Source organism: Empidonax traillii, unplaced genomic scaffold, assembly GCF_003031625.1.
Source record: "Empidonax traillii isolate 1590-97213 ecotype Southwest subspecies unplaced genomic scaffold, ASM303162v1 scaffold418:size511083, whole genome shotgun sequence".
NCBI classification, from domain to species: Eukaryota; Metazoa; Chordata; class Aves; order Passeriformes; family Tyrannidae; genus Empidonax; species Empidonax traillii.
In genome coordinates, this window is record NW_020955611.1 from 432,657 (window position 1) to 456,350 (window position 23,694).

Below are 23,694 nucleotides of genomic sequence, written 5' to 3' on the forward strand. Positions count from 1 at the left end.
CAATGATGAACAATGAAACCAAATTACAAAATAAATACTATCCAAATGAAGAACGCTAAGAATATATGATTGTATGTCACAACACCAGCTCTATCATATATGAAAAAACAAACCTGGCAGTGCAAACCTGAAAACAAATCTAGCTTCCTTACCACAGAATAGTGGGAAAATTTTGGACTATTTGGATCTAACTCTGTTCTCTAGATGACTCTGCTGAATTTACAGTGATCATACAACACCATGTTACTGGACTGCCTGTCTCGAAAGGTACATAGCATACAGTGTGCCTCAACAGAATAATCTAACAAAAATGGTTGCTATGCCTTGTGCTGTAAACAGGAAAACACAAGACAGAAAACTTGATTTAATTTTGAAACATAAGCATGAGACAGGATGCGCCCTGAGCTGCACGGAAGACAACACTGAAACATGCAAGTAGAGTGCATGAACCACAAGACCTAGGGATCAACAACTAGTCACGAGCACCCCTTTGTGTAGCCTTGCACTTGTATTTTCAAGATGGAAAAACACAGCATTAATTCTCTGGTTTTGAAAATGAAAAATTCTTCAAAGAGGTTGGACTGGAGACATTTTTTTCAACTTAAACATGCCAAAAATAAAACATGACACATATGAACGGAAGACTTTGTCAACAAACCCCCACCTTTCCATCTGAAATGAAGGAACAAAATGTAAGAGAATTACCAGTGTGGTTGTAGTCTATTCTAACCAGATTCTTCCAGAGATTCTTTCCCTGATTTTTCCAAAAATCACTGGTTTTAAATACAGTTAAGGATGTCTGAAATAATTGGGCTAGCACAGCTCCAAAGATGCTAACATATAAATAATTTGCTTGAAAATGCTCAACAGAAAAAGGCACAGATGTGGTTAAAAAGGCATTTCCAATATAATTAAGCTCAAAAATTAATTATTTGCAGATTTTTGATAAGTCTCATACCAGATTATTGTAATAAATAAGCAAACTAGTAATAATCTTCTTTTAATGCTGCAAAGCCAGATTTTATAGTTGTTAACTTCTGATTTAGAGCTCTTATTCATCCTTTTGTTATCACTTTTATGTCAAAATAATTATACATGGAAAATTATTATTTTCTAAATACTCTTCTGCTTGTGCACAGAAGTAAGTCACTAAGACTTTGGATGTTAAGTCCAAGCAAGGTGATAGAACCACCTGTCTCATGCTCGAGCCTCTGCCTGCAGATGGCAGCCTGTGTGTGATCTCAATCCTAATCCAAGTTATTTCCTGTAGGGACCTCTGGGTGCAGGCAGGTCCAGTAAATCTATGCATACCCCCAGGGTTTGACTGCTGGAGAGTATTACAACCTGAGAAGTGGTCAGAGGCCGCAGAATGGAAGAATACTATGTACGTGTTTGCATTGCTTGAAAGGAGTGGAAAATTACTTACCTCTGAGGTCCCCGGTAAGGAACTCTTCTTTAAGTAAAAATAAAGAACTTAGTAAAAGGGAGCATCTGTTACATGTGAGCCTAACAGTTGCAGCACTGTCACATCTTCCTTCTGGCCAGCTCAAATAAACATTGGGGTAACTATGATTTGCAGTAGCTAAAACTGTCAAGAAGTTTCACTGTATCCCCACATATACCATATCACTCCTTCCTGTGTGGAGATACGGCATCAACAGGTGACAACTTCTTAAGCAAGGACAGATAATAATCACAACATAAAAATAAAAAGAAGCTAAGATCAACTTTAGGAGTCACATAAAGGTCAAAGTGGAGTCCCAAAGTATCTTTAAGTCATGAAAATCCTGACAAGGTTTAACAAGAACACCCTGAGTCATCAGATCCCACATTATTACCCTAAATGCTAGCAAACGACTCCCCAAGCAATTCCCAGTACTGGCAAGACCTCCACCTGAAATAGATTTAACTTCTACTTAACCTCTACTGTTACAATTCAAAGCAAAGTGAAAGCAAGGGCATTACACAAGCCAGATCCTACAAAGGCAGCAGAACTGTAAGCTGCCAAATGCTAATGTATTTCCCAATTAGCTGCAGTTGGTGCTGAGAGTAGGCGATGTATCAGCACTCTTTAAAAAGCTGTGAGCCAGAGCCAGTGGGATGGATGTACAATATTTTATCATTTCAAAGTGGTGACCTGAATATCTTTACAAGAAGTGTGGGCCAAAAACTATTGTTATCCCTGGAATATTCAGACTATGGGTACAATCTCAGGCAACAGCCAAAGAGAGGATAAATAATCTTTAAGAGCTCTGACAGTATAGCCAGGACATTTTGGAGCAGAAGTAAATGAAATGCAGGCATTATTCATCAACTTTTCCAGGAACTCTTATTTAAATGTAGCTTCTTATATTGAGAAAGAGAGGCTTTTTCCAGCCTGTTGTAAACTAAGCAATCTATAACGCAGTTTTAATGGCTACAAATCTTTTGCCCTGCTAAGACAGTCATGAATGAGAATTGAAAGGGTTTTTTTCTAATTTTTTTTTTTTAAACCTTCCTCTGCAGTTGATTATCCATGAATATCTGCCAGCTTATACACTGAATGCTGCTTCTACACGCCTTTTCCTTAGCTTCTTGATAATATGAGCACTGGGTACCCAATCACTGTGGCAGTAACAACAAACAATATTTAACTGACAATTTGATCATACCTTTCAGAGTAGCTTTTGAAAGCAGTGGAGTTCCCGCAAGATGGTGAAATAGACCTTCTTAGACTTATTTTATTTTATACTTAGCTTGTTCTAATTATTAAAAAATAATGAATATGAGTAAATAGAGGAATGGTAGAAACATGGCTGTTCTGAAATCAAAACCACAGACAGGATTACACATTCCATTAATCTCCTAACTTCCCTACGTATGTCATATATTTAAGATGGATCATCATGCTTCCTATGCTCTTAGGTTGAATTAGTTTACCTTTTCGGGCTTTTTGCCCTGCTCTCCAGTCCTGGGGGTTTTGGGTGGGGGCTGTTCTGTATGGGTTTTTTTTAAAAACATAAATCTGCCTGCAGTTTGTCAATATATTCTAGGCAAAGCTTAGGATATTGTCCCACTCCCAACACAATCACAGGAAAGCTGATGTTAAGGCAGCTCTTTCTCCAATATGCAACTTGTTTTTATCATACCATAAAGCCCTTACCAATTCTAGTTACCATGGTATGTTTCTTTCTCTTCTAAAAGCCTTTAAATTCACTCTTTTGTGCATTAAGTTTATATTTCCCTTGTGGTATGACCCACAATTTAAAGCTATTTCATGCTATGTGTCCTTCAAGACAATATATTTTTAATAATACTAACAAAAAGAAGTTTGATCTCTAGAATGTGGCTTAGCCTTAGGTCTTACCCAATGGCTATTTTGATACTCTAAGTATTCACCTTCCCTCTTATAGCTGTCCAATTCTTTAGTGATAAATATTAATTTTACAGGTCTATAGCTGCCTACCTCACTCCTTTTTCCTTTCTGAAGTATCAGGAATATTATGATTTTCCACTCCAAAATTTATTTAGGTGTATTTCTACATTCCTAGTTCCTAACCCATCATTGTTAATGGAGTAAATTATTTCAACTAAATCACTCCATACACTGAAACCTGCACAACCTAAATTGAATTTTCCAATGATTTTTCAACATTTATTTACTTAATCTTTTTCGGGAGCAATTAGCAGTTTTCCAAGTTCCTCAGTCATTTACAGTGTGAAAGACATATTTATCCCCCTGACTCTTGCCTTGGGGAACAAGTGTTACACTGGTTAATACGTGCATAAAATTCCCAGTAACAGAAATTAAGTTCGTCTGTGTTATGCAAGGATGTGATCCAACTTCAATTTTTATTTCTAAAAAGACACTTAAAGTAATGAGGCATGGCTATATGGCTTTTTCAGTCATCTTACATGAGAAACTTCCCATGAGAGCTTAACTATAAAGGACTCCTTGAGACTGAGAATATTTATAGAACAATTATGAGATTTTTTGTGTGAACCACATGTTCCAACCCAAATACCAGGAAATCCCAAATCCCAACCCAAATCCCCTTTACGTGGATGTTTAAGAAGGTGTTGCATGATCTGCCCTAGACATTTTTGGGTTATGCAGGATGTTGAATTTTCATTTTATGTTTTTCGAAGTGAAATGTCTCCTCTCACTATGCATTTCCACTGAAATATTAAAGAAGAATTGAGAAAAAAAGGTTATGGAAAAATGTGTAGGCAATTCTCAAGGAGGACTGAGACAAACGACTGGTTTCTGATCTGACTTCTCAGAAGCTCAAAGACACCATAAAATACAGATGTTCAACTGTCTTGTCACTGTTGTGGCACGGAGTTTGTACACCAAATAAAGAAAATAGACCAGCGCATGCATTGAGTGTTATAAGCAGAGTTCACCGACAACCAGCTATAATGGCTCAAATGTGTAAAAAGTTCTGGAGCCTTTTCATAATAAAATATTACACACACAGTGTGTAATGATTGTCAATATATGTCTCCATGAAATAAATGAATATTAAACAAGCAAAATGCTGAGAGCTGCCAACAGAACTGTATGGGTTAATAGGTGGTTTTTAGAAAGCCTTTTCAGACAAAGCCTCTGAGGTTATTGTGTTATCTCATGAATCAGTTGGTAAAATGTTTAGCCAATGAATGTAAGGAAGTTTAAAGCTGTTGGCTTTCGCCTACCGTACCAAGATCAGTCTTAAGATCTGTTGGCAGACTTAACTTTCTTGATCCTTTAACTGAAACAACAGAAAAAGGAGAAAGGCAGTTGTTAATAAGTAAGAAAGAAAAAGGAGCGAGGGAAAACAACATGCCATCTTCTGGTTAAAACCATGTTGCAAATTTGTAGCACTTTTCTTTCAATCAACATATAAAGGCAGAATTATGGTTTAAATATTTTCATTTACACCATTCAGCAAAATAAATGTAACTGAACAAAGAAGCACTGGAAAAAAACATTACTCCAGCTGTTAAGAAGTGAATGGTGCTTTCCACAGCTTTGGCTGTGTGCTGCAATATCTTACCTTGTGGTGACAGGAATGATAAAAAAAGAAACCACAAATGAGATTAAGGCAAATATTGCAAATGCTGGTTATGCAGCATATCACAAATATTTAAACACCTGCAAACCAATTTAATAAGAGGGTGCAATGAAATTATGAGATCTGGTGACATCATACCTCAAGATACCATTTGTAAAAGAGAGGGCATATTGTACAGGTAATGGAGACAGAACATACCATTGTAACATTGTGGAAAGGAAGACAGATTGCACAGAAACGAAATACAGCAGCTTCAGGACATAATGTGGTGTTATCTAGTAATCAAAATGTTGCACTCAGTTTAGTGAAGATTTAATTATTTGTTGTGTTCCAATTATGCAACAAAACTATAATTTTGCTTCTGTTCAAAAGTGTTTTCATTTCCTTACACATAAGCACGTTTTCAAACAACGAACACCAGAGAACTGAAATGAAGCATGTCTTGTAGCAGTCAAAATGGCATTAAATTTATTAAAAGAATGCCTTAAGAAACCCCTTATTAATTATTCAGAAGACTTAATTTCCAATCTGATTATTTCATTTTGTAGTCATACTGAATTTTTTTCACTTGTTTTTCTGGCTTTTACCCCTTACCCATACTGTCACTAGAAGTGAGCAATCAAATATAAGGTAAGTCCCACATGGTAAATATCATGGTGACAGGAATACTGGGAATACGAGTAGAAGGAACAAATTCTTTGTAATTTTTATTTAGTAAACTTTTAGGTCAGAAGGATGCCCAGAACAGCCACTTACCATTTTAACTCACAGAATCCCTAAAAAAAAATTTCTGTTTTATTCTTTCGCAGTGTCATAAACTACAAAGCCTGCAATGTGGCAGAAGTAAATATCAGCCAGCACCTATGTTAGATGTTTTTCTCTTCAGCGATGAGTAGGAGAGTCCACGAGACTCTTAAGCAACATTTTGCTATCAGCAGAACCAGCATAGCCCTCCCAGCAACCCATTTGTAGCCGTCACTTTAACTTGGGACAAGGTGAAGAAATCTCTCCAGGACAGCCCAATATCAAAGATATACATCCCTAACACTATAACATGAAATTCTCTAATTTGGATACCAGATGTTAGGGTCCTACATCCATTTTAGGCACTCACACAAAGGGCAGCTTGATTTTCAGAACAGCCTTTAGAAAACATTCCATTTGTCTGAGCAGCTGTCATATACTCTTTCAGACTGTGAATGGAGGGTGCTGCTCCAGAAAATCAGTGCTTTGCTGTAGAAAAGAAGCATCGTTAGTGATATAATCTCCTTTAAAGGAAAGGACAACATCTGGCCTAACCAGCCCTCTGAAAAGGATAAGCAATTCCTAAGAAAAACCGTAGAACTCTTCATTAACAGACTTGGATTTAGATTAGAATATTTCAGAGCTATAAAACCTAGCTGCATTTAACACCAAAGAGCTTCATTAGTGCTGTCATCATGCTGGCTTTGAGCTTTGCAAATCGGTAGTCTAACCTTTTCTATTTCTATTTTACAGGTGTTTGTGTACAACAGGAATTACATGTCTCGTGTTGTATGCGACAGCTGTTCCCAGATGTTTATACACACGTCTGAACTGCAAGAAACAGCTCCCAGCTATTTGAGTGCAGGCTCATACAGCACATATAATGTATGGACTTTTTGACTCCTCTGAGGGACTCTAAACAGCCTTGATCTGGGAGCTGCCACAGCTGCCACGCAACAATCATGTGCTCTTCACATGGCAATCCCACAGTTGGACGTGACTGTGCTAGGACACAGCACGGATCACTGTCCCCAGACCTCATCTTTGAGGGCAAAAACAAAAGAAGGAGCTTGTTGCTTTCATGCTTTACTGTGATTAAAACTGCATATTGCTTTCTATTAATAATATTCACATTCTGAACAGTTTATGTAACCTATTTTTAATACCTAAATCATGCATGGTTTACTATCTTTATATTTCTTACAAAGGAGGATCATGCATGGAAACCTATCTTGCTGAGAAAGAGCTTTTGAGAAACAGTTTACCTTAAGAATGAAGTAGGGTATAAATGTTTAAGAGGCTAGCAGAGTTGTTTGCTACCTTTATTTGTTTATATTCACGCTGGAGGCAGCCAGCAGAAATTGTGATGCAATTGTGATACAGTGCACGGCAAGACAGTCCCTGCCCAAAAGAGCCTAAAGTGTTAACAGTCAAATTATTCAAGTGTGGGATGGGAAAGAGTTCACAGGTACAGTCTAGCAGCCAGCTAAGCTGAGCACCCGGGTCTTCCGACCTGACAACATTCAGTTTTGTTGCCATATGGTTCCTATCAGTCTTTCTATGAAAACACCAAGGCACAACCAACAAACAGCTATGACATTCAATGGTGCGTTTCCCTCAGCTATTACAGCAGAACTGTGGTCACAGATTTTAATGTTATTGAAAATGAGGGTGACTTCATACAGGTCTTTTTCTATTGGGGAGCTTCTGCCTAACACGCTGAAACACTGATTCCAGTCTCCACTGCTGAAGAAGGGGTTTAAGAGCCCAATATTTAGCTGTTGGACAAGGTACACAGTAAGGTCCTGGAGGGCTGGCTTCTGGTGCTCAAAGCCAGTGTAGAGACTGCCCTTTTTCTTTGGTGGCCTCAAGGAGAGCATCTGCTGATCCAGACCTGGACTCACAGACCAACATCCTCTCCTGTCCCTGGATGGGGCTGGCGATCACCAGGCTGTGCTTGACTCTGGCCACTCTCCCCACAGCTGCTCTGCTCCCTTGCTTTAGCTCCTGTCTTCCCTGTCCCCAGGAGCTGCTGGCCCCTGTTGGTGAGCTCAGGCCCCCTTGAACCCTGAGCTATGAACCATGGGCTGCACATGGGCTACCTCTGCTGCTCCCCCTGAGCCAAACACCACAGTCCAAACCCAGGTCCTCATTTTCTCCCCTCTGCCAGCTCATGCTGCTTCCTGTTCCTTGCTAATCCCTACATAAACATCCCTTCTCAAGAATTTAAGCAAGCATGAATTCACCTCATCAGAAACTCCCTCACATATGGGAAATAGCGATAAAATGTACCTTGTATCCACATTGCAGGAGCTAACTTCTCTTTAATTATTAATTTGCCTTCTGACTAGTAAGCATTCTTTTTAATTTAATATAAATAGGTAGAAAGGTTATGCTGGCAGTGTTATCAATAATCAAGTTTCAAAATAAATTGCATTCTATGTTTTACATGCACATAAAATGTTTTGAAACATTTACTTTCTAGCTTTCTAGCTGTTTTCCAGTAGAACATCATTTTCAAACTAAGTCAAATTTCTTCCATTACTCTGCAATTACCCACGAGCTAATAAAAGAAGAACTGTTAGAAATTTAATAATATTCTTCTTGAAAGAAAGCTATTTAAAAAACACTTCATGTAGGAAAGTGGGAGGTTGGCATGTCATGGGCCTAATCCCAGCAGATTTAACCAGTGAAATAAATCAGGATGGCAGCACTTGGAAATCACAGTACGTACAAAAACTTAAAATCTTGCCATTAGGGACGTGTTCCAAAGCTCACAGGAATCAGTTGTGGAAATCTTTACACAGCCTTCTCTAAGCTTTATACTCTTAAAACCATTTTTGATGCAAGCGTCCCATATGAAGGTGATTTCTTGAGAAAAAACAAAAGGCATTTTCATTTTATAGCACACAATTTGAGAAGTCTCTCTCCTATACACAGACTCACGAAATTCTTTCCTTCTGCTCTTTGAAAGAAGTCTAAACTGTCCATTGCATCTCTCACAACAAAACTAAACGACCTATCAAAATTGTATTTTCTTGTGCTCACAGTGTGTTCTCAATTACATGCTTCAATATGAAGTTGCATACAAATGGGTAGAACGGTAATGGACATACATAATGATTCATACATAATTATTTATACTATATTTTATATTCCTAAGAGGCCCTGAATAAGTTTTCCTCATGAGGAGATAGAAATAAAGTAAGCTTTACCGGAATGGGTACATTTCTGTAATACATTATACAGTAATTAACTGAAGCATTGAATATTGCACCACTTACGTGATGAATGTTTTAGAGCTACTGTGCTCACATATACCACTGTAGAGTGAATGTAGTACAAAGTCCTAACTTTTGACCTCCAAATTACAAACGAAAATCAAAATGCAGTTTGACTTCCTCTATTGAAAGAACATGGCATACAGGAGTAAGAACAAGATATTCTTAAGGTTAAGCCATCCAAAACCGTCATATGGCATGCCTTGCTGCATTACTGTTCTCATGAAAAATGCATTGTATTTTGGGGTTTTTATTTTCAAATTTTTTTGTTCCACAATTTTCACCAGTGTCATTCCATGTATATTCCTCTATCCAGAATACAGTCACAGTGAAAATTGCTACCACTCAGATATTAAAAAATAAGCAGAATCTTTCAAATAGCTTTATTAATTTTTTTATAGTGATGGAAATGCATCACTATAGTATTTAAATATTAGTTTAATTAAGATACCAGTGGTTAAGAAAGATTATCACCCTCCTCTGTCTACCATTCTTAAAAAGAAAGGTTGGTGGTACTTTAGTTGCTGCTACCCTCTGTGTGGCACTGTGAATTTCAGAAAACTTTTAAAGAAATGATTTAACTTTATGTTCTATTCTGAAAGAATTGGAATCTGATTTTCCAATTACATGGTCTGCAAAGACATGTTTTAGTGAACAGTACAGGAGGAACATCTGAGATGACAGTCTTGTGAAACAAGTTAAATATTACTTAATGAAGAAGTTGGATTTGTACTGAATTACAAACCAGCCCTGCCTGTGAAACAAGGAGTGCTCTTCAGCACTGAGTCTCTCAGTTCTTCAACATTTGTATCAATGATAGAACACACAAATGCCTAATTCTGCACTGAGGCAGGGAGAAGAGAAACAACAAAGCTGAATTACTCAGTTGACCTAGGCTGGCTCTGCAGAAGCTTAGTCAGATATTAAAACATTGTCAAGCAGTAGAATGTTACAGGCAAAATGTATTTTTCAGGACAGGGTTCAGCCAGTCTAAGCAATGTTCAAAATCAGACCTAGAAACGAAAAAGCAGGAGATTTTTCAAGTCCTCCAAGAAGCCTTTTTCAACACTGTTCTTGTGGGCCCGATTGGAACAGAAATCTGACTAACTTACTAATAGCTCTCTTAGATGTAAAACTACTCGTGTCTACACTGGCAATTAGTGTGCCACAGGGATTCTTCCTAGGCGTTGTCTTGGAGTCTCAAAGTATGTGAACGAGCCCAGCAATGTTGTTCCTCAAATCATTCCCCTTCAGATAGAACTAAGGATGAAGGTGTTCACCATCATGTGTGCAGTGTTTGCCATCCAGACCAATGTCCTCCAGCAGTTTGCACTTTGCATATGTGTTCTGCACACTCAGGGACAGTATCTGGCATGAACTTCACTGCCAGGTGAAGAATGGATGCTGTCATGGTCTGGCGACCAGAATGAATTGCTATAAATTAAATTCTTTTCCTTCTGTCTTTGCAACCTTATTGGCCAGTGATGTAGTCACACCCAGTAGGACCTTCGTTGTGCAGTAACTTGAACCACCTCTCTCAGCAGTCAAGTGTTCTTTCTGTTTCTGCTAAATTTCTGAAGGATGAAGTCTTGGTCTATTCTTAGCAGGGGAATGTGGTCATTGGTTTTACAAACACAAATATCACGGTGCTCTCACAGAACACAGCACACTTCCATTACAGAGCTTGTGTGCCATGAACTTTAAACAGATCAAAGGCAAGACCGGAAGGATTCTGCCTGACTAATCTATAAGCATGTAGTTGTGTTCTATGAGTAAGAAATGTTAGTCAGTGCAAAGGCACATGTGGGTGTAAGGTTGTGCTGATAAGCACAAGATAATTCTATTCCTAAGTTCTTGGAGGGTGCAGTTACTTAAGCTGATTAGACTGGATTCTGCCCCATTTTACAGCAGGTATGTCAAAGAAAAATTAATTAAATTTTGAATTAATTTATAAAAAATAATTAATATCAGTAACAGTAAAAGAAACTTCTTGTTTTAAAAAGCAGTTCCAAGAATAGCTACTGCCTACAAAATTGTACCTGATATCACATTTTAGAGAGTCAAATATAGCTTGGAAAACAACATGAAAGTGCTAAAATAGGAAACACCCATAAATGTGCCATGTTTTCCCTGCTGAATGATCTTCAAAACAGAAAAGCAGAATAAATTTTGAAGCAAATTATCTTAAATTTATCCAAGAGAGCTATTTTTGATCACTAGCAGAATGAAAAACTGAAGTTAACTGCAGAAAAAGTAAGGTGCTATAGGAGTCAGTCATCATTATAAAGCTAAGAATATGCACATATCTTTACCAACTCAGTGATCTCTTAGTTTTCAGTAAGAAGAAAAAGAGAGGTTTTAGCTCATTTCTGAAGAGAAAATTGAAAAGTTGAGTGTGAGCCACACAATAAATAATCTAATTATACTAAGCTATCAAATATTTTCTTTTACAGCCTATATCATGAGTTTCTGAGTCCCTGCTCAAGAGTTTGAGCTCCTAGTTTTATACCAGTATTATGATACTCTATTTCACTTTGATATTCCCATGTCTACAGAATTTGGTTAAAAATAGTACAAGGAAATACATATTTCAAAACAGATGTTTTGTTTGAGTTCTTGATACATCAGGGAAACACTTTTATTAGTTTCACCTTTTTATAAATTACTAGTTAGTGGCCTCCATTCAAGATTCATTTGTCCTGTCATAATAAAATAAAATATGTGAAACAATAACGGAGGATTTGAATAGCATATTTGTGGGAATTTGTTATCATGACTAAGGGGAGGAAGAAAAGTATGTCTCAATACTTACCAAACTACAAGGACAAGAGCTGTGATATGCATGCCACAAGCAAAATTCATGTATCACAGCTACACCTCCTATTTTCCATCACATTTAAAAGTTGGCTAGTAGAAAACATCTCTAAGAAACAATCTTTAAGTCAGTGAACTCACATTAAAGAGATCAGTGCAGACTAGGCACTTGTAGAAAAGTCTCTAGGAATGAGATGAACCCCACCTTCTGAAGGACTATGGGTAAAATGGGAAATAAATTTTTAAATGGTCCAGATTTCCCTGCCAGGTCAGTCGGTTGATAAGTGAATATTTTTATTTCAGGCTCTGCTTCCATTGTAAATTTCATAACTTAGGCACTGGTGGGTTCTAATGGTTAACATTTACCATTTCCATGTTGCTGTTATTCAAATAATTTCTCTACATGCACAGACGCATTTTACCTGTACTTATATATATCTATGTGAAAAATCATGAGGATTCCCTACTGGAAAAAAAAAAGGAATAAGAAAGCCTTTTAAGAAAATAGACAAACAAGCCTCTAACAGGAGGTTATAGGAATATACCTGCACAATGCTGTTAATTCCAGTGTTTTCATACTGTTAACCTCAAGATGCACCACGTACATTCAATTTTTCTTAAAGTAAACAGGCTTAGGATTTTACTGTGCTACCTAATAAGCACTTCTCCAGTAGTTTCTTCTCTTTGGAACTGTAACTATGCACTTCACTTCTTAGGGGTTAATGAAACACAGTGATGCATGACATGAATGGCTTATACAGACTGCAGGAAGAGAAGCCAGTCACCTTTACCTGAAGTGGGAGACTTGCAACGCTCTAGCTCCAGGGAAACTGGACTGTCACTGAGTTCAGTCAGGCCTGAAAAAATGGAGTTAAAGAGTTAAGTTACAATCTAACAGGGCATGCTTCAACTTTCTAGGTTGATGATATTCTGCACTTTACAGTCACTTTGGAGAAAAAATGGTGTGAAATGAGAGGGAAATATCTATTTCAGATAACTGCAGTTATCAGGCTGTCACTGCAGAAATTTAGGTTTGGTTTAAAAAAATCACTCCTCTTGTTAACTCAGATTTGTTTTCCAAGTGCCTCAGGATAGAAAAGAGTAACTATACCTAACAAAACAAAACAAGTTAAGTATAGTTTAAAATGTAAAAGTCTGTGATATGAATAAAACTTATTCACCCCTGTCAAACTGATGTGGAAACTCTGCTTTTAAATGCTGCAGAATGCAGGGAAGGAATCTTAAAACAGGTGAGGAAAAAATAAAACCACTACTGTGCCATATTAGGAACTTCTATACGAATTCACACAAGATAGATAACTTTAAAGGTTATTGAGGCATTGATAATGCTATCTGAGTATAACACAGATTTTTTTGGACAAGATGCTTTATATATTGTTCATAAATATTTGTGAGGAACTTGGCCTACATGGAAGACAGCAACATATAAATTAACCCTGGTCTATACTGCTTAAGCTCCTCCTTGTTTCTGTGACCAAACCGAGATCCATCTTTGGCATAGGTTGAATAAACGAGTTCAAACATGCCTTTTGGCATAGTAGGCAGGGAAAGTCTGAGCTCATGCTATCCTTTACCAACCATTGAGTGGATGACCTGGGCACGGGCACACCTATTCAAACGCCCCCTTCCTGTGTATCCTGTAGTGCCCTGTGGCCTGTATCAAGGGGTTCACCCTTGTTATGTGGAGCTATGGGTCTGACTGAAAACCCAGCACCAGACCTACATATGGTGGCACTGTGGACTCAGAGCACTCAGGTCAGAGCCTAGTCAACATCAGCCCACAGTCAGATGTACAATAATGTTGTCCTGATATTGTACTTACACACATGCTGCTCATGCCACTTCCTGAAAATCAAACATCCTACAAGAACCTTTCAGTATGCTTTAATCTGGCACCAAAAGATTATATGTTTTAATATTTACCACTCCTGGACTCTCAGGCCCAGAGTCCCCTATCTCTAAAATTCATATTGTCTTAAAATATTCTGCTACCATTTGGCCACCAATGCTGTTCTCTTGGTGTTGAAAACAATGGAATCTTAAAACAGGTACTGACAACTTTATGACAAGAACTATGGAGAGTCCAGAGCCCCGAGAAGAAGAACAAAAAATGTCCTACCACTAATAAAAATGCAGGAGTGCAAGAATAACACTGACAGCCCTTTGGAAAAGCAGCAGCTCATTTGACCTGTTAAGTCAGTATTAAAGACATACTTCTACCTGACTTTTAAAAAACAAGAGATCACAAACTATATACTGTTGTTGAAGACCAGAGATCTTTTGTTTTGAGAGACATGAATCTTTCTCTGATTCTCTGAGAGAATTTTTTATTTCAATCATGAGTCCAGTCACTTTTGATGTTATGAGAGTATTCACAAACTGCAATCATTTAGGGAGCCTCTCTGTGTATAGTTTTCTTACGGTAAATCTTAATTCTACTTGACCCTGAGGTTTCTATACGTACCTAGAGATTTGGGACAGAATTGATTTTTACTGCAGAACTGTCTGCAAGGTGCAGCAGGACAGAGTTTGGCACACTTGCATAGCATTAGAGGCCTTGGATGAATGAAATATTACAGTGTTTCTTTTCTAAGTGCATATTAAAGTTTTAACACCTTATCATGTTCTAAACATTGGATAGTTAGTACTGAGGTCAGTTACAATGTCAAATCCCGGGTCAGATTTTTCTTCAAAATAGAGTGGTGTAGGTTTTTTGGTTTGGTTTTTTTGTCTGTTCTTTAACTGTGAGTTCAGAAAAACAATATTACACCTCAATATAAATTATGGTGCTATGGACTTAAACAGGAAATGCACCAAACCACACCAACCAAGAGCAATCACCGTAAGAATACTGTGAATTCTTTTTACAACATACGACTTTAAAGATACATTTCATGTTATGATATTTATAAATGATGAACATGCGAACTTCTTTACAAATCTAGACTTGCTGTCAAGCTACTGTCACCTTTAACAGTGGCCACCAATTGATGCTTTTAAAGGAGAAGTGTAATATGTCCCCATGTTAAATGGAAGTGGTACCATATTCCCTGCACAAGACCATTATCTTAATCTTAGACAGTTAGATTTGTTTAGGCACTGCCACTCACAGATTTTCTCCTGCCATAAGTCTTTCTTGCTTAGAAATATTACAAGTTCTTGTCATTACCCACCCATTTGTCCATAGTCTCTTCTAATTTTGCTAAATTCTAAATTCTGAAGATGTTATAAGGCAATGAATTGCACAGTCATCATTCACGGAAAAGAAAAAAACCAATTTGTAATTTATATGTTACGTTTGATTCCAGTAAATGTCATCTTTTGTTTCCCTTTGAGATAAGAGGAGCTCTCAAGCTATTCTTTGTACTACCGCTCATTTTCTACTGTGATTTCCTTTTTGAGGAAACCAAGCTAAATACTTCCAATAATTTATCATGTACAAATACTTCCATGGACCTCAGCTTCCCTTGAATGTTTGAGAGACTATAACAGCTACTGAAATTAGATAACAAAAATATTTTCACTTTCCATTTTGAAGTTCTGTAGGCACAATTTGTGCCCCAAGATAGTTTAGCTATTTTTAGCCAAATTAAAATGCCACCCCAGCAAATTTTGAGTCCATCTAGAGCAAGAACATAGCAGCAAAACTAAAGGCAAATAACTGAGATTGGCAATGTGAACAACCACCTGTGAGAAGATATACCCATTGACATGATAAAGAAATTGGTTTTGATTTGAGTAAATCAAATCTGTGTTTACACGAGTAAATAGTGCAAGATGTAAATACATCACACAAGGCGTTAAATCACTTTTAAAGACATGTCCCATGCATACTTTTCAAAGTTAAGTGTGATTTCCATTTCCTCTTCATTAAAGGATCAAAAAATATACTGCCTATTACCTATGAAGTATCAACTTTTATGAACTCATAATTTGTAATTATTTTTTAACTTTTAAATGTCTATGTTTAAATGATTCAGATGGATCATTTACTTTAAAGTACCCAAAGCCATCATATATGTTCCTATAAATAAATGAATTATAAATAAATTATCATAAAAAATCACAGGCCAAAAAGTAAGCCCACTGTTACCCTAATCCATCATCTTCACACTGAATTACCATACTACGTTTTCCATAGGCTTATATATATAGATATATATATATATATGTGTGTGTGTGTGTGTGTGTGTGTGTGTGTGTATGCATGTATTCTTTGGAAATTAGTTCCGAATATAGCTGCTGACTTCAAACTCAACCTCTATTAGCTTCTTAGGTGTGATTTAAAGTGTCAATTACTGATACGTAATGGCTCATAACACACAGTTTTCTGGGTCCTCCTGTCAGACCAAGGTTACTTTTGCTAAAATTCTCTCAAGGGACTGGCCTGAAGGAGGAACAAGGACTTCTCACTGAAAGGTCTTCATTAAGAAAATTATTTTCCACTGTATGGCAACATTCTTTGAACTTGACAAATTTTTGGGTGCTTCATAAAGGCTATTTATTTTCTTGTTCTTCCAACAGATGGTATGAATTTCTAGTAGGAGATGCAAATTCCTTTTGCATCATGTTGGTATTTTTATATTCTGCTGCAAATATTATCCCTCTAGATGCAGTAAACATACTTGTTTTAATATTTGAATATATATTACACACCACCAGGTAATAACATGTTCAACTTGATTTCAACTGAAGGGAAAAAAAAAAAACAAAACCAACCAACAACAGAATTCTGCACTACTGCAAAGAGAGTTTATTTTATTCCGCTTGTCTTTTATTCTTGCTAAAAGCAAGGTGGCTGCAGATGTTACAGCAAGCAAACCCCAGCTCTGCACTTACCCTCTTCTCAGCTTCTATTATTTTCTCAAATTGCTTCCATGATAGGACAATTATGTTTCAGTCTCTCCCATCACGTAGAACTCCTTTCACCTAGAACTGACTACATTTCTTCCCTTCTTGCTTTCCCTTTCCCACTTTCACCTCCCAAACCAGCGAATGTGCTGTTTTAATGCTCTGAGTCCACTCTAGGTGCATTTGAGTCTAGCTTACATATGTAATCGTTATCAAGCTCTCCATAGACTTATTGGCTAAAATTCAAAACAATTAGTCCACCACCATGCTTTGCATACTGGATGTCCTTGACATTGTTGATTGACTGTGTCGTGTCTTTTCTTTGGAAAACCTCCTTTATCTCTCTGACCCAGCATTTGATTAGGATGAAGAACTGAAGAGATTCTTTTGTATAAACATGACAATAATTATAGATACACATATTTTTTACTTTAATGATTCATAAATCTAATCTTATCACAGATCTAACTTGGATTTTTTCCATCCAAGTTAGAATAATAATCCTGTCTAAAATCTACTCAAAAGTGTCCAAATATGAACTTAACATTGCCAAGATGACCCCTACCTTTTTTTTTTTTCTGAAGTCTCCACTATGTCAACAGAGCTAGCAGCACCACTGAATTCTCTGATACTCTAATCCATTATATTGGTTACATTCTTAGAACATCACACTCTAACTCTCATATTCAGGCTGGTTACTAAATTATACCGTTTCTTCCGGCAAATCAGCTCTAAAACGACCAAGAAAAGTCTCAGTATCTTGCTCATTGATAATCTCTTCTTTGACTTCAAGGCCTACCAGTCATTCTCCCAAACTGATCCTCATGAAATTATCTTCCTGGTTCATTACTTAATTTAATCTACTACTCATATATCTTCCCATTTACTTCCATTTTCATAGATACAGCCCTGAAAATTTTAGACCTAATGCTTATGTTATGACATGACTCCTCTTGCTTTTGTCATAATAGTATCAGCTGCACAATTTCCAAAAATAATTTACTTTTCCCATCATCATCCCTTACGAGAAAAGATAAAGCTGTAAGCAAAATCCTAAATCCTCTCTTAATACCCCCCTTAAAACTCACATTTCAGATAAGACATATAACAAAGCACAACTTGAGAATGACTTGGCAAGATATTTTCAGACTATGACACATTCTGGTCCTGTTCTTGGTCTTATTGCCTTATGTGTCTTTCAGATTATACAGTGTATACTCCCGTATAAGTATCAAATAACAAAATTAAGAACCAAGTGGTTTTTGAGGAGAGAATTGAAGCTTTTAATGATCTTGCCTAAAAGTCAGACTCATACCTTTCAGTTATGATGTATACAGGAAAATTTTGTGCACATTTTTGATTCTGGGGTGGAAACAAGACAATAAATTTTCAGTTATGAAAAACTCTGTGGTCTCTGTTCATAATTCTGAATCAAAACATTGGGAATTTTTTGCCTTAGAATTTATTAATTTTTTTAGATGTGAAAAACCCCAAACCTTGGACTGCTCTCTGTCTCTCAGGTTCTCTATTACAGATGGGAAAACAGAAAGACCAGTCTAAGAGACTCTAAGATATCATACACCAAAGTTCTTTATGGACTGCTAGATTTGTAACTGGACTCATCTTTTAACTAAGAAGACCATCTTTTATGAACTAATATGAAATAAAACCATAGAAATCAGCTAGAGGGATGGAACAGATTTTCTCCTGCAAATGTATTTCAGTAGCTACATAAGTCTATATTTATGTGAGACGATAAAACAACTGCCACTCCTTTATCTTGCCCATACCGAATATTTAACATAAAATTGTCTATCCAGTTGTTCTGTGAAAACTGCTTTAAAAAGAGATGAATAGAGGCATCCTAGAGACCTAATTACATATAAGCACTGCAGTTAGTTAAGATACATACGGCTCATCTGTTGAACAGTCAATTTTGCAAAATTAATTATAGCTTTGTTCATTGCATTCTGCAGTGATGAATACTAATATTTAAATCGCATATCAATATAATTCAAAATTTAAAGATATTAAAAACATTAATTTTCATAGCTCTCTTTGATGTATGTATTTTTATGCCCACTTTACATTCCCCATCAAAGATCAGAGGCACGAGATGGTTCCCCAAAGACAAATATTCAAGTGCCAAACCAAGATTAAAATTTTAAATTTTACAGCACCCAGTTTAATGGGTGCACTCTTAAGCCACATTGCTCTTCTGAAAAAAGGGAAGAATTAATTGATAACTACAACCAAATAGTGCCATTGCAAAACAAGAAATGCTTCATATAAGTAAATGTACAGAGAAATGAATAGAAAACCAAAGAAAGATACTGTCATCAAGAACATAACATCGTTGAAAAATCATTTCTGAAGCCCAATCTGTCCATATAACACTGAGGTTTTCTGTTTGACTCTTTTGGAAGAAAAGAATATCTGTACAATAAAGATAATTGTCAAAAAAAAAAAAAAAGCATGATTGACATCATCAAATGTAATAAATTTGCATGCATGCTGAATGTGTTTAAAAAACACATTACGAAGCACAAACACATGGGTTTAAGTCAGGCATAGTCCAATCATGATAAAGCTATTTGCCTAACCTTTATAGAACTTACTCTGATAGGAAGTACGGATCCGTTTCGTTAAATCTGGATAAAAGTTAGACAGGCCACGCATGCAAAAGTTGTCTTTGGAACATGCCAGTACACCAGCATCAGCAGCAGGCAGAGGAAAGAGAGAAAAAACAGTCTAAAGTGAAAGGAAGTGATATCATAACCAGCATCTAGAACAGCCAAGGTGAAAAAATTTCAGCAGATGCTTACCTTCCAATTGGGAGATATAACAAGAAAAATAATTAAAAAAGTAAGGGATGTGGGATGGATGGTGAGAAAGCAGCTGAGGGTTTTTTTTAGATGCATAGTTTCTATGAGCAATCTAGAAGTGTGTATTCCTTCTCAGCGGTCACTTATTCCCAGTGGGCTCCTTTCTAGCAGCGCTGCCTAGCTGGAATCATTCCTTAAAGGATTGGCCCAGACTGTCCCTGACAGAGAAACCCCACATGATACAGTGCTGATAACTGCTTTTTCTACATGCACAACCCTCCACCTTTTGTACAGGGTTCTGCAGATGTTGCTTGGGGTGAGCTACTCAAATTACTTTGGGAGCTGCTGTGAGGCTGGCTGAAACCAGACAGAGAAGCTGAAGGTAGCTGGAAGCTGCTTGTCTCTTCTCTCCTCAGCTGTGCCAAATTTACATATTTAACACTTGGCACAGATGAGAACTAAGCTTCGCCATGATTAAATGCATAAAAAGTGAGATAAATGGTCTTTCAGGAACAGAAGTAGGCCTGAAGACTTACATTTTATTTTCTAAATTTTACTTGCTGTTTGTAGTGCAAACATTCCCAATTTAAAAAAAGATTTCCCATGACTCTGTGGAGAAATACAAATCGATGATTTAGTGCAGGGTCTGCTGATGAAAATGCTGATGTCATAAACCCACTATAATCTGTTGCTTTTATAATTTTATGGTTAGATTTAAAACTCAAAATTTTCAAAGAGATTTTTAAATCTAATTCTAAAACTTCACAGCTATGTATAACATATTTCATAATTGTGTCTGACTCTAGCATATTATTATGGAATATGTCTAGCGAAAAGACTTGAAACATAGATTATTTTCTGACTTTTTCTCATACAAGTAAATTTTTAAATAACCAACAATGTACGGCAAAATTTAGATGTATTGAAGTACGAATATTTCTAACACACATCGCATAATAACAGTTACAACTTACAAATGTGATCCTCTTAGCATCAAATTTCAAAATGGAGCATAGCTGAATGTTGTAAGTTTATAACAGGAGCTTTAGTTCGCTAACAAAGTACTCAATTTGAGCTACTTGTGCTACCTACATAACACATCTCCCCAATGTTACACTTCTCTAAACAAAACTGACTATTCAAATGAATAGTACCTGGTGGAAGATACATTTAAGTTTAAGTTGAAGTCTTACTTATTGGTATGAACTTACTGAAGACAGAAAGAAAATAGCATATGAACTACACTTCAAGTGACTGCCAGAGAAACAATTTATTGCTCTGCTCATTGTGATTTTGTACGGACTCAGCTAAGGGAATTACTTGCTGACCTCCATCCCAAGAGAAAAAACTTCATAAAACATTTTGTTTCTGAGAAAGTGCCTGTACCTAAAGCATATCAGGTTTCTTTTGTCAAGTTATAGAAACTCCATTGGCTGGCAAATAGTCATGCATTTTAAAAGCACTATAAAAAAGCCACAGGCAAAAAAAACCAAGGAACATATCAGGCTCATAACCACACTGATTTATTTCCTACCTGCAGCAAACTGCCTGCTTTTGCGAGGTGAACGGGGTTGACGCTGGTATGGATCACTCGATCCATAGAGGTCAAGGGTTCCCATGCTCAGCAGTACTGTCTTCTGCATAAAGTCCACGACAGCCAAACCATTGCAGTTCCCAAATGCCACTCTGAGAAAAAAAAAAAAAAAAAGGTTCCTCAAAGGTATTAGTAATGTGTAATTAAGTTGTGCAAACAATAATTATTTATTATTGTGAATTCTGCACAAACTTTTTCTGCGGAAACTACTCAAAGCTGACATTTTGTGTTTTACAGATTTGTAATCCTGAATTTATAAAAATGTTTTCTGAAACACAGTAACTGACTTTCCAGAAAGCAGATTTACAACAATTACTGGCTTCCTGTGCCAAACACATTGCAGTAATGTCTAAATGTTGCTTCACTAAACAATATAATTCTAGTAATAATGATACAAATTAAGCCTACAAATGTGGACATACACCTTGAAAAGTGATTATGCATTTATATAAAATACAAATATAAATAGGATGTAAATACAAATACAGGCAAAAATAATTATTTTAAGCTAAATATAAATGACAAATGAATGACATTAAGCTGTAATATTGAGGTACCCAAATCTGAAAGTAAAATTTTCTTTCAACTCTGTGAGCTTAGCTACAGCACAGATTCCTGTTAAAACAGTCTCTACCTCTCTGGAATGCTTTTACAAATGGCATTTTGATGGTGGTTTGATTCATGGACAAGATCTCTCTCCTTTTGCATCAGACTGCAATTTTAAATTCTAGACAGAAAGGACTGCAGGTACAGCCACAGGGAAACTCAAAAACTCAAACCGTGCCCAATCGTAATAAGAATCATTTCTTATCAAGTTCTGTCATTTTATGTAAAAAGTGATGAAGGTGGTCAGTTCAAAGCCCTGCAAAAATATTCAAGCACTTAATTCACACTAAAAGTGAGATGTGCACTCAACTCCACCTGACTCTTCTTAATATAGCTCCAAATATCTGATAGGAATTTGTGTGTGGAAAAACAAGGCAAGAGAGAAGTAATGAGACGGAGGAACGGGAAGCAGGGTAGCTAGAACATTTTCCTCTCTTCTACCTTTTCTTACACTGCTTCCATTACAAAAAAGAGCGTTCCATATAGCAAATAGAAAAGTAATATGTAAAGTAAAATGAAGTGATTTTCTCCTAATTGCCAAACTATCAAATTAAGGCACCATCTACAATAGTGGCTCAAATTCTGCTGGTTGTTACTTCACCACATTTACTACCCTTGCCTTTACACTGACTTCAGTACAACATCTATGGAAATACTGTGAATGTATACTCTGATTTTTCCATGTTGACTTTTTTCCCCCATTGAAGTGATCCCTTGGGGGCCCATGTAGGGACCAGGACAGTTTAATGCCTTCATCAGTGACAAAGACAGTGGGATCGAGTGCACCCTCAGCAAGTTTGCAGACAACACCAAGCTGAGATGTGCCTGAGGGACAAGTGCCGTCCAAAAAACCTGGAAAAGCTAGAGAAGTGGGCTCACGAATGGGATTAATGGTTCTAAACTAAGAGAATCGATTTAGATTAGGTACAAGGCAAAAGTTTTTTACAATGAGGATGGTGAAACACTTGAACAGGTTTCCCAGAGAGGTGGCAGATGCCCCATCCTTGGAAACATTCAAGGTCACAATGGACAGGGCTCTGAGCAACCTGATCTAGTTGAAGAGGTCCCTGCTCACTGCAGGGCATTGATCTAGATGAACTTTAAAGGTTCATTCCAACCCTAATGATTCTGTGTGTTCCTAAGTCCCTGTACTCCAGGTGGAGAAGAAAAATAAAGAAACAAAAATGACAAGTGTCAATCTCATCCATTAATACTTTAGGGGGAAAAAGAATAGCCATTTGCATTTTGAAAATTATTAACCCGAGATCTATTAGTTTTGGAAAACATGACTAACAAGAAGAGCTAGTGATCATTCATAGTCTGGTTAGCAATTTAACAAAACAAATCATCACTTCCTAGTCTGTTTTTTTTTCCTAAACTTCTCTAAATCCACACACAAGCGTGGATATAATATTTCTTATAACCAAAAAAATTACTTTACCAGAAAAAATCAGAAATTGCTCATTAATATTATAACACTTCTGAGGAATAGTAAGAAAATCTAGACAGACATTACTATTAACAAGGCTTAAGATAAATTACTAACATCCAAGTCTTTATGAAATCAAATACAAAATGAATTTCTCAGTTTTGAGCAATGAATTGAATTAGTTGCTAGGCAATTTTCCATTCTGTGGGTATCTTTCACAGAAATGTCATAAAATCCTCATCAGACATTTCTTGACAATTAATATGCAGAGTAGCTGAAAACTGTCACCACATGAGCCTGTAATAAATTTTCAGAGACTGCTTTCAGTCCAACAGAATCTACTTTAAAATTCTATTTTTTTGCATTTAACCTTGTTCTTCAAGGTTAACCTAGTCCTTCAGCTGTAATTGAAGTATTTTGTAAAATATTCTTTTCTACTTTCATATTGTGAAGAAGTTTGTGATGATTCATTTCAACATAAATAAAACAGGTG

At 36.6% G+C, this 23,694-nt stretch overlaps 1 protein-coding gene across 6 annotated transcripts in view; it reads right to left on the bottom strand.

Moving 5' to 3' along the window:
- LOC114062561 (syntaxin-binding protein 5-like) overlaps positions 1 to 23,694 on the bottom strand; it is a 91,990-nt gene that overhangs the window by 25,797 nt on the left and 42,499 nt on the right. For 3 of the 6 annotated variants that reach the window (XM_027894136.1, XM_027894132.1, XM_027894131.1), the window contains exons 14-16: positions 21,107 to 21,258; positions 19,366 to 19,437; positions 12,667 to 12,732 (exon numbers count right to left, since the gene is read on the bottom strand). In XM_027894136.1, coding sequence (XP_027749937.1) covers positions 12,667 to 12,732; positions 19,366 to 19,437; positions 21,107 to 21,258 — 290 coding nt within the window. Of the gene's footprint in view, positions 1 to 4,682; positions 4,734 to 12,666; positions 12,733 to 19,365; positions 19,438 to 21,106; positions 21,259 to 23,694 lie in introns of all 6 variants that reach the window. The other 3 variants (XM_027894137.1, XM_027894133.1, XM_027894135.1) reach the window with 2 other exon arrangements.